The 12,564-nt window shown below is 37.0% G+C and overlaps 1 protein-coding gene across 2 annotated transcripts in view; it reads right to left on the reverse strand.

Moving 5' to 3' along the window:
- Epsti1 (epithelial stromal interaction 1) overlaps window positions 1-12,564 on the reverse strand; it is a 111,148-nt gene that overhangs the window by 60,371 nt on the left and 38,213 nt on the right. For both annotated transcript variants that reach the window (XM_004844244.3, XM_013071998.3), the window contains exon 6: window positions 9,775-9,848. In XM_004844244.3, the coding sequence (XP_004844301.2) occupies window positions 9,775-9,848 (74 nt within the window). The remainder of the gene's footprint in view (window positions 1-9,774; window positions 9,849-12,564) is intronic.

Genomic DNA, 12,564 nt, shown 5'->3' on the forward strand with positions numbered 1-12,564 from the left:
TCATTTCTTTTAGGATCACAAATTACTTCCTTATAGGCACATCCACTACTCATTCTCTCATTGGTAGCAAAGAGAATTGAGGAATCTCTCGTTTCAGAAATCTGTCTGCCTTGATTTCCATGACACCACACTCTTGATTTATCCGCCTCTCAGACGTTCTTTCACATCTACCTGAATTCTAAATAATACAGCTCCTCTGATCTTGGCCATGGGCCTCTTGTCAAGTCCTCAATTTCTTAAGTGATTTTATGCATCTTCATGGCTTTATATGAACATGCTAATAATTTCTAAACTTTATTTCTGATATACTTACTCATACAGGCCAAATTCCTATGTACAACTACATATGTGATATCTCTTAGACATCTCAAATTTACCACATTTAAAATTAAACCTTTGATATTTTTTTTCCATAGGACTTTCTCCTCATATCCCTATCTCAGTGCACAGAACCACTGTACATTCAATACATCACGTCAGAAACGGAACCATTTGATTCTTTCTTCTTCCTCCTTCTCTACATCAACATATCCTATTGATTCCCACACAAGCAGTATGTACTTTCCCCTGCCTTGATGTCACCCTAATTGCAGCCACCACTAATATTAGCATCTTCAGTAGCTTCTCCATTTCCATTCATGCCTCCTCAAATTTATTCTCAACACCTCAATCAGAGTAGTCACTTCTTTAAAATGAAAATATAAGAAGCTTCTGATGGTTCTTCCCCAAGGCTGGAATAAAATCTGAACTTTGAGCAATAGTCTACGTGGTCCACTTGATCTCTCTGGCTGCTGTCCACTTTGTCAGCCTCATAGATCTCCTTATTTCACTTCAGTCCAAATCTACCAGGTTCCTTGCAGGTGATTCAAATACCATACTCTGACCCCTAAGCCAAGAAAATTCTTCCTGCGTCTCAGCATGGCTGGATCCTCTTCATCCTTCTATCTTCAGTTTCAATGACATTTTCTTGGCAAGTCAAGTCTTTCCTATTGGGCTAAGGAGATTTTCTCCTTTCAGTCTCGTTACTCCCAATCATTGTATCCTGTCTCTACCAATATGTTTCTTCATAGAAATTGTTACAATCTGTGACCCAATGTGGTTCGTTGTCAGCTTCCTTATCATCTGAATTTCCATAGAGGTCATGGGGCCACATTTGTTGTATTCGTAACACATCCCCAGAACTTTGCGGAGTGCCTGACACATACTAAATGTTCATTATTAAATTAGTAAATGAAAGCATCTAACCTAATGCTAGTAATTATCAGTGTGCTGATATTTTTGCCTGTGTAAAATGTGTCTTTTTTATTTTTATTAATTTTTATTTCTTCTCCATTAACTGCTTAAGTGCTTTACAAATTTGTCGTCTTACTATTTGTAAGAATTCTTTGTGAAATTAAGCCTTCTGTCTTACTCAAATACATTATCACTTACTTGTAATTTTGTTCATTGTATTTTCTATCATAAATTTAATATATTTTACATACTTCAATCTTTTGTTTTATTGCCTTTGAGATTTCTGGATTGCTTAGAAAGGTGTTTCTACTCTAAAATTATAAAATCACCCTTCATTACATTCTAATTGTGTTGATTCGATGCAGTGTATCAAATTGTCCATTCTTTTGATCTTTTTTTGAAAGGATACTTTCATTCATTGCTAAAGTCCTAAATACTGAACTCCCATACAATTATGGGTGTGTTTGTAGACTTTCTATAGTATCCAATGAATCTATTTATATATTGATTACAAAGTCATTGACAAATTTTTCATACCTACCATAGCCTTAACATTTTTATTCTTTCATCCCCAAGTAATTTCAGTTTTAGTTTCAATTTTTTCTTGTTAGTCATTTTAAAAGGTAATTTAAAAAATTTAAGTAGACTTTAAAATATCTTATGCTTAATTTATAATTTTACTACATTTTTCTTATGGATTGTGACTTTGTAGGATTTGGGAGTTATTTTAGAATTTACTGACACTCTTTGAAGCATTGGTCAAAGACAATGTGTGGTAATTAAGTCAGTATTTACAAAGAATGTGTTATCACACTGAGTACAACATTTTATAATGTCTATATAATCATGCATAGTCATTGTGATCCATTTCCACTATTCCTTATGTCTTTTGTGCACTTGATCTGTTCTTGTCTATGGAGAATAAAAGAAAAATTTGACAAATAAATAGTTTACATTAGAAATTTGAATAGTTTTTGTCTAATTTTTTCCTATATAATGCAAAACTATGCTGATAAAGATTTATGAACTCACATTTTCTTTTGAATAATGTATATTATCTTTGTGAAATATCCTTTATCTTGTTGAATGCCCTTCACCCTCAATTTGTCTCATATTAATGTGGCTACCTTGTCCTTTTGTTAGCATTCATGGATATATTTCCCATGCTTTTGTTTTTTATTATTTTGTAGCTAACCCTTGTAATACCATATAGTTGGATGTTTATGTCTTCTGCAATCAGAGCATTTTTCTTTTAATAAGGAAATTTGGCTTTTACACTTTCTTTTTAAATGTTAACTTGTTAAATTTAACATTTTGCTCTCTTCTTATATTTTACTATAAAAATTTTTACCTTTTCTTTTGATCGAGTAAACCAAAAATTGGCACAAGAAAGAGATATTGAGAAATTGAAAAGCAATATAATCATCAAATTTCATTTGCTGTATTTTTGTTCTTATATATTGTTTGTACATTAAATTAGCATATATAATTAGTCATAAAACATTTTTATATCACTATCTAGAATTCGCAAGCTTTCATTCATGCAACAAAGGGAAAAGTGTTTATTATACTTCATATCTGTGTATCTTGCTTGTGCCTCTTCTGGTGCTAACACCTTTTATGATTTTAACTTGATCTATTGATTCTTATTTTGAAAACTAAACAAATATTTGATTTAAATGTCACTATCTTTATTAAAAATAGTTCAGGTATCTCATGTCTTCCTCTTTCTTGGGTTCACGATTTGTTTGGCTAAAGTTCATTTTCTGGTTCTTTGGTGTATTGGATAAAGCTTTTAGAATACACATAGAAATGATAAAGTTGGCTGTGCAGATAGCTCACATTCAAGATGGGGGGGTCCCATATTCCCTCCAGGTGTAGTCTGTTTACTAGGAGCATTTTCTGGACCCCAAGACCTTCTTAGTGAATGTCATGGTTCAAAAAAGTTCTCAGGATCTACCTTTTATCACAAAGACTAGAGTCACCTATTCCCTTTGTCTTATTTCTTCTTCTGTTGCCCTTTTTCAAGCTCACTAGATTCAGCACTATGTTAGGTCTTTTACATGGACTATATCAATCAATCTTCTTAAGAGTTATTAGTTCTCACTACCTAACCCATACCATGCATAAGGAAAGAGAGGCTCTAAGAGGTTAAATGTTTGTCAGTTAAAGTGAAAACAGGTTAGAGTTTGAACTGGAGGCATCTAGCCCTAAATCCCCTGCCCTCCCAAGGGGGAAGCTTAGATATTACCAGGTTTCAGTGATAATTCAATTAAACTATTTTGCAAATAAGGCACTAGTCAATTTATATTTTTTTTACCAATCATTAACTATATCCTGAGAGAGATTAAAGCTGACCTGTCACTCATACAAGGCCTTGGTGTTCCTCTGTTAAAGGTAAGAAATTTCACCTATCAGCATCAGAAGAGGTCACTACATGACTGTGATTGATCAAGACAAAGATAAGACCACTTCATAACATGTCTGAACACAGGAAAGCACACAAACCTTCTGTCAACCACAACAGTGACAGGCACCCCAGCATTCTAGCTACTGGGAATGACTGTTGCTACTTCATCAATGATAGCATTAGTCTCACTTTAGTCTTCCCTCCTTTTAAGAGGGGGTAAGATTGATTTTAAGATGGACAACATAACTAATCATACAGAGACCCCTATTTTCTGCTAACATCCAATCCAGGGCCAAGCTCTGCTTCCTTATACTCTCTTCCAAATCACCTGACTTAGGACCAAATCCTGTAAGTCCTTCCTGCAATCTTATTAAGGTGCTCCTTAATAAGCCAGGGCTCCCTAAAGTGTGGCTAAAGAGGCTGGAATTCATTGTAGAAGCCACAGGAATAGGAAATAATCAAATCTTTTAGGAGAATGACATGACCAAAAGCATGTTTTAGAAAATTAAATCTTACGAAATACATGAGACCACCAAGAGCAGAGACTGGTGGCAAAGATAGTAGCATTCCAGTAGTATACAGGCTGACAGGTAACACAGAAAACACAGACCATAACTCAAGTGGTATGTGATAAATGCCAATGTGAGGGTGGTGGAGTGGGAATGAAACTAGTTAACATACTCTAGGACAGTGATGGCAAACCTTTTCGAGCTTTCAATGATAGGAACAGCCCACTGGGCACACATGGCATAGGTTTGCCACCACTGCTGTAGGATATGTGCAGGAAGAATCAATAGTGGGTAGAAATTTTGATATAGTTTTAAGTAGTAACATGATTTAACATTCAATAGTAAGGGATTCCCTCAACCCAGATTTCTCATAAGCTGTTCAGACTCATTCTGAACAAAACAGATACAGAATTTTTATATCCATAGGTTCACTTCATTAGCATAAGCTAGAAAGTTATGAATAGGATGACTTTCTATTCACCTTCCTAAATTACAAAACTCAAGGTTGGATTTAAGCCTACCATATGGAGATGGGAGCAATTTAGCCCTTAAGTGTCTTTCCGAAGTTCCCTTGAAGGGCATTAGAAGTTTTGTGAGCATATTAGAAAGCAAACTTGGGGCCCAAAGTGGGCATATTCAGCAGACCTGCCTGGATTCCAAGCTCTAGGAAACTGAAATAAATGCAGAAGTGCCTCTGAGGAACTAAGCACACTATTCAAATGGAAGTAAAACAGATACATGGTTCTGATGGTAGAAATGAAGAAAACTTCCCAACAATACAATCAATAGGCTGAGCCAGAGGTGCAACTTGACAGTTTAGGAACAGGAAGGTCTTAATTGAGAATGAGCTTGGTTCAGACAGCTTTGCCAACCGAGATTTTAATAATGAGGGCCCTGTGTCCCCAGGAAACAACAATGGAAACTGTACCTAGGAGAAGAGTACAGTCAAGCGACATTATGGTACATACTACAGTAAGATGAATCATGGTATAAACCTAGTGCTGGTCCTGGGATGAGAATATCATTTGCATGCAATGATTGGAAATGAAGCAGACTTATTTCTTCAGTCTCTCTTTTGCCTGATGTAGGCAAAATTTAGATTTTGGTGGGAAGAAATAGAAATCAACTTTGGCCAAGTCTTTCTCTCTGAGCTGACCTATCCTCTCTAATAGTTCTCAGCACAGGTACCCCATGTTGCTACAGTACTTGTCACCCCCATTCTACCCTAAGACTCCCAACCTTAAAATATACCACAACCCTAAATTACCTAATCCCCTTGTCCCCCAACATCTCAAAACCTGTGTTTGGCCTCAACATTTAGTGTCTCTGTGACTTTGGAAAATTTTAACCACCCAAATCTTCACCTATAAAATGGGGTAATACATCTCTAATAGGGATGATCTAAAAAAAATTTTTAAAGCCTCTATATTATTTACCTCCTACTGAGCTTGACACTTTACAGATTCTCAATTATTTACTAGCTTCATATTATTTTAATTTAAAAGAGCCATCCACTTTGTATTTTTTAAGCTACATAAATGTATAATCTTTGGTGTTGAGTGGTTATTGGATATGTTACAATTTTAAATGCTTAAAACATAGCCAATTCTATTCCTCCAGAATATGCTTTAAAATATACTGCTTTCCATAACACCTGCACACAAATTGTAACTGTACTCCCTCACTTCCTACCCTAACCCCATCACTGATTAAACAGGCTCAAAATCCAAATTTGTCTCAACATTTATAAAAAAAACAACAACATACAATTAGAAAGATGATTGTATCGTCCTAAATAAATTACTATTTAAACTTTAAAATGCTAAGATATTTTAACCAATATTTTAAATAACCCAAGTCACAACATCCTCTCTTTGGTAAAGTTTAATTATTACTTCAGATCGATAATACCAATATAAGGACCATCCTGAAAAGTACCATGTATGAGTTTTTATAAGCAACAGTCAAAAAGATGAAAAGTAATGGTGAAAACTACACAAAGCTTAAGTGCCCATTTCTACCATTCACTTTCAAGCTGAAAAACCCTAGAACTAGTTCTGAATTGTGAAATTGGAGTCTGTCCCCAGCCAGAGTGGCAGACTTAATGCATCATTAATCTGGTCTGCTCTCAGCTGCCAACTGAAATAGTCACAGTCATTCGATTTTTAAGGAAAAGACAGTACTGCAGAAGTACATTCCAGAGGTCTTTCCATAAAAACCATCCTGTGTGCTCCATCTGCATGTGCAATCTGCTTGTGTATTTTCAGCCAGCTTGTATGGACAGATTAATGCATACAATTAGAAAGCAACCTCACAGGCATTCAATAAACTGCCTTCATTATTACACTCAGGAGAGTCCCTTTGGATGTCAATAAAAGCCTAGTTTTCTGCCTGTTAGCTAAATAATTGACAACACTAAAAATAATCAGAAGCAAATGAACGGAGTCAGGAACAAGGTGTGAAGAAAGAGCACATTAAGATTCTTACGGTGCTGCCCCAGGTGGCTATCCTGTGCTTTTTCTCCAGCACCTTGGATTTACAGTCTGTTCAAGTCCATGGCTGCCCTTCTCCACAGGAAAGACACATCATTCCTGGTCTGCTGTTTGAACCATACACATCACAGCATGCAGAAACTAGCAAGGTATTGACTCATTCTAAAGAATTTCTTATTTGGGTTTCTATTTTGTGTTCCTTCACTTGACAGCTTCAGGAGAATCTAATTTGAGGGGTAGGGGGAAGGCAGCCTGGTTGGTCTAGTGAAATCTTTGTGCTGTTAAAACAGCTTTCCTAGACATTTTTTTCTACCATAAACTGGTTCTAAGAAAGTATGATAAAGACCTGTTATACAGAGGATCCACATTTTCTAAGAAGTTCCTTTCATATTTCTAGCTATATAATGGTCATTCATTTCATGAGCTATTGGCCTTTTAATTTCAAAAGTAATTCCAAACACAATGCTCTTAAAAGAAAAAAGCTCACACACATATACCTTTTCTTGTGTTTCTCAATAGGCTTTAAAAATTAATTTGAGATGCTTCTCATTTTTAGCCAACTTCTCTTTTTCCTGGTTAACCGGCACTTTCATGATAAGCAGAAGAAAGAGCAAGAGTGAAATGTGCATGTAATTTAATTGAACTCCTCTGATAGTGTGTGAGGCGGCTGAGGCCAAAACTTTTTTTCTTCTTTACAGAAAGAAAAGGTGATTGATCTTTAATATTTAGTCAAACTCAAGAAGCTAGAAGTCTATGACAGAAAGAAGGCTGAGCAGCACAACCTCCATTTGAAAACTCCAAGAATCTCTCATCCTTCACCTTGCTTTGTTTTAAACTCTCCAGAGGATGGACTGGTTTAACTTCCCAGTCCTGAACTTAGACCTCTCACTGGGAAGTAGTCTTCTCTTCTCTAATGTAAAACTAGTATGCCACAGAATAACTATATTTGATTCCATTTGTGACTCTACGTAACTAAAGCCTCTGATCCTCATCTCCCTTAACTCTTTAGGCTGGACCCAGAAATAAATCCTCATTTTTCTCTAGTCACAAAAAGGGAGGTAATGGTACACTGACATCCTCAACCTGTTGCCTCCCTCTTGCCACATGTCTTTTCAAGATAGTCAGTTTCTCATGATATTCAGCTTCCTCTTTCCCAAGGAAGAGTAGGGAGAGACGGGTTTCAGATTCTGTTTCTAAAATGAGACTAATGTTGAAGATAACATTACTCTTTAATCCTTCCATCCTATTTCATCCCATCTCCCACCAGTTTTCTGGCCCAGATTGCAGATGCCAATTACCTATCTTGCTAAAAAGCAATGTAGAAGGCCAAGAAATTTCTTTTCTATTCTTGTCTATGAGTCTTAAAGCAAGAAGTAGCTCCTTATTATAGAGGCAGGATAATGTCAGTGCTATGAGAAAACTAGAGGATGTGGCACTTAGAGAAGGAATACATTCTAAGGTGTCACATACGTGTGCAATTTAATACCTTAGTGACCTGAAATTCTATAAATAAGTGACAACGGGTTGTGGGGGAGGGAGAACAGGAAGTAGTTAATGAACATTGCATAGGAAAGAGGGAGGTCAACTGCTAGTTATGGTGGGACCAGAAATCTATGTACAGTCTCTCTGCATAATCCCATCCAACAAGGACCTCTGTAAGAAAATCATTTCAAGTCCATATAATAGGCACTTCTATGCTATTGATATATTATCTTTAATCCTTACAATTAGCCTATGGGGTAGATATTATCATTCTTATTTTGAAAGAGAAAGTCAAATGAATAAAACACCAAAGTTTAAAGAAGTTTAGTAGTTTGTCTAAGATCACAACTGAGGATTGAAACTAGGACTTTGAACCCAGATCTACTTGGTTCTAATTCTGCTACCAGATGGGTTGTTTCTGTCCCACAAGGTATCCAAGTTCTTTGTATTCCGAACAAGTAACTGAGCATGACATACAGAAGTAGCAAGAAAAATATAGGGCTTATTAAAGCAAAAGTATGGTTTACAGTGTGGGAGCAGGCCGATGATGAAGATCAAGGGTAGGCTCGACTCAGAGGGATTCCATCTGTTTTTGGTTTTGAGATTTTTACTGGACCCTTTACTGGGTTTTAGGGTCTGGGTTGGTACCTAGCAGGGATTTCTCCCAATTAATGGTGAGTTTCCATCCTCATGTCAGAAGAAGGAGCTTTTGAATTTATATGGACCATGTTGAACCACTATGGTGGGCCAAGCCCATTGGGGGAGTCAAAACCATAATGCTATTATAATGACTGTGGGGTTACCTAAGATGACTCTCAACATAGCACCTGCCCCTCAGGCTCATGCCTGGTATCAAGGAGTATGGTTAGGACAGGATGGTCTTAGGATCTCCAAATGCTGCAAGACATCCTGTTTGTTGTGAGCTCCCCATGCTCCCTACCTCATACCTAAATTCTATGACATTTAGAACACAGGATCAGAAATACGGTTCTTCGGTTTTGTCTTCTTTTAATCAAAGTTCAGGTAAGCTAGTTACCAAGAGCTAGGATGTGATCTTATCTTTAAAGGCTATATAATGGAGTATAATATCTACATTATAAAGTAGTAATTGCCCCACTATGGCAACACATATTAACTGCTGTTATTCATAAATCATACTATCAAAATTACCTTGGTATATGACCACAAATTGGAAATTTTAACAATTAGTGCTAAATGATATCTGAACTTTTGATTAGAATGAAATACAATAGCATAACAGTCCTCAGTCCATTAGATAAATCCCTAGTTAGTTTAGATCCTTCTCAGGTATTTCATTTCAATCACTGTCCTTATATTGTTATCTTGGAAGTCAACATAATCAGAAGCACCCTGGATTACCAAAGTCAAGGTCGCCAGGTACCTTATAATGGTGAATTCCTCAAATTTAGTACTAATATTGCTAGGCAACAGACCAATAAAGAGTACTTTGGTGAGTACTGATGTCCCCAATCTTAGATCTTCAAATGAAAAGAATTCAATAACATAATTAATATAACAGTCAATAAGCTAATACTATACTGTATTTGAAAAGTTACCATCATCTAGAATTTAAAAGCTGAATGAATACTGGGCCTACAAAGGTACCAAGTTTTGAAAACATACTCACTATTGATGATGCTCCCTAAGTGCTTCTCTTCTGAGCTTTTCTTGAAGTAGCCTTTTCTCCTCTAGTTTATTGCTCTGAAATTGCAATGATCAAAATAAAATCAACTAATGAAGCTTTGGGACAAATTGTGATGTTGAAATTATCCAAGGTTCCAGTGGTCCTAACTGTCTTAACATGGTATCCTGTCAGAGGTTCCCAGATGGTATTCCCTCTCAGATCCCAGGAGCACTAGACCAAAAGGCAGGAGCTCAGTCAAACACGGTGGTGCACACCTATAATCCCAGCACTCTGGGAGCCCGAGGCAAGAGGATCACAAGTTTGAGTCCAGTCTGGACAACTCGGTGACCTAGAAAGATCTTGTCTCAAAATAAAAAAGGGCAGGAATGTAACTCAGGGCAAATTTCCTGAATTAAATCCCCAGTGCCAAATAAATGAATAAATAAATAAATAAAAGGAAAAGGAAAAAGGAAAAAGGAGGAGGAGGAGGAGGGGAAGGAGGAGGAGGAGGAGGAGGGGAAGGGAGGAGGAGGAGGAGGAGGAGGAGGAGGAGGAGGAGGAGGAGAAAGAAGTAGAGAGGAGGTGGGAGCCAGGATCCTAAATCTCTCCCTTAGCTTCCTTCTCCCAATTTAACTGAAATAATCACAGAATCAACATTCTGCATTTCATTTTGGTTCAAACGATAGCAACATTTAATTTTTTAAGCAATATTTTCAAAATGTTCTAATGGAAACATGAAATTTACAAACCAAGTATGGAAATTAAAATGATAATGAATGGTTAAAATTATAATAAATTTACGTAAACACACCCACATTCTACACTCCAGAAGAGATTTTCAGTAAGCCAACCTAACTCCCTTCTTAGAATCAGATACTTAAAACTGTTTAGAGACTTAACAGCATATGTCCTATAAAAGCCATCCACTTGAGTGGAAAAGTGATTTTTTTTAATTAGCTTTTTTGGGAGCCTAGTGAAAAAGAGCTTCATATTTGATATTACTGTCACCACGTCCCTGGCATTTTTTAATCCAATTTAACCCAGAGTACTTGCTTTCTGCTCACTATGACACAACTGTCATTTTTTAAACTTGCCTAAGAAAAATAAGTAAAATTCTTAAACAAAAAATTTAATAGGGAGTTGAAGCAAGTTCTGCAACACAAGAGAAATGTGAAGTTTTAAATGAATTTAAGAGAGCCCAAGCAACTGGATTTAATAAAAAATTGTTTGACAAGCATCTAGAGACAAAGTCCAGATAAGTGGTGGCAAACCTATGGCACATGTGTTGCAGCAGGCTATTTGTATCAGTGAAAGCTCTAAAAGATTTGCCGTCACTGGTCTAGGTTATTTAAGCAAGGCTAGAGATAACCAATTTTAATTTCTTCACTAATAGATTACAACTCAAAATAGATCCAAATACCTAAATTTTACCCAACAAAAGTCTGTTTATTCCTTAACAGAAGGCAAGAGATAAGCATTTTGCAAAATACAAGAGTATTTGAGAAATTATACTTATAAATACAGACGCCAATTTTAGTATACTTGGCATATTAGCCCAGCTTTCCTCTTTCTGGGAGTAAATACCTAACATGTACAGCTTAAAGGAGGAAAGGTTTATTTTGACCCATGGTCAGCTGGCTCCAAAGCAGAAACATCATGGGAGAAGAGCATGGTAGAGTAAAATGGGTCATTTCATGGCAGCTGGGAAGCAGAACACAGGGGAAGAGCACCAGAAAAAGAGTCAGAGACCAGATATAGTTCTCAAAGTCACACTCCATGACTACTTTCTCAAACGAGGCTGAACCTTCTAATAGCGCGTTCAGTTATGAACTACCTTCACAATCCAATTATCTCTCTACAAATCTCTTAACCCAGTCAAGTTGACAATTAAGATTAAACACTATTAATCACACCTGCTTAAAGCATCCTTAATCTCCAACCAAACACAACAAGATCATAGTTCTGCCTCACATGATCTATCCTGCATACAGCCAAAAATGCACCAATTCCTGCTCATAGTCTTAACTGTTCCAAAATTGCTCAAAGTCCAAAACTCAAGACAACTTTTAGCTGTGAGCCCTAGAAAAAGCAAGTTATATAATCTCAAAACACAATGGCACAGGGTAAGCATTCCTATTCCAAAAGGGAGGAATGGAGGCATAGAAAAGAATCAGGCCAAAGCAAGACCAAAATCCAGCAGGGTAAACTTTAAGTCCCATAGCTCCATATCCAGCAACTAGAACACATTGTAAGAGGGCTTGGGTGGCCCCACCCACGTGCCTTCTCTTTTAGGCTGGCTCTACTCACTGCCTGCAGCTTTTCTCAGCAGATATTCCATGCTCCTGGCATCTTCAACTTCCTAGGGTCTCCATTAAAACTTTGGCCCTACTTCCACAATTTCACATACTGCCATCTTAGGGGCACATTTCCTGATCTTCCTGGCATTCCTTTGAAATCTAGGTGGAAGCCTCCATGACCTCAGCACTCTTATATTCTGCATACCTGAAAAACTAGCATCACATGGACAATACCAAATTTTGCCACCAGTGCAAGCAGTACCTGGGCTCTATCAGACCATGGCTGTAGCAGCCCCTGAGTGACTGGATAACTGAGCACAATGAAATCCATAGTAGGGAACCAATTCCATAAGTAGCCCTACTTGAGCAGGGGGCATAGGGGCTCTTTTTGTAAATGAAAGGTTGTCACTATTTTACCCTTGGGGCCTATAATGGGTGGAAGAAGAGGTTTATTTGACAGCTCAAGGCATTTTTCTTCTTGTCCTGGCGCTAATCT

This window comes from Heterocephalus glaber, unplaced genomic scaffold, assembly GCF_053883595.1.
Source record: "Heterocephalus glaber isolate CG9 unplaced genomic scaffold, H.glaber_assembly_v1.0 deba00001666, whole genome shotgun sequence".
In the NCBI taxonomy this organism is placed as follows: Eukaryota; Metazoa; Chordata; class Mammalia; order Rodentia; family Bathyergidae; genus Heterocephalus; species Heterocephalus glaber.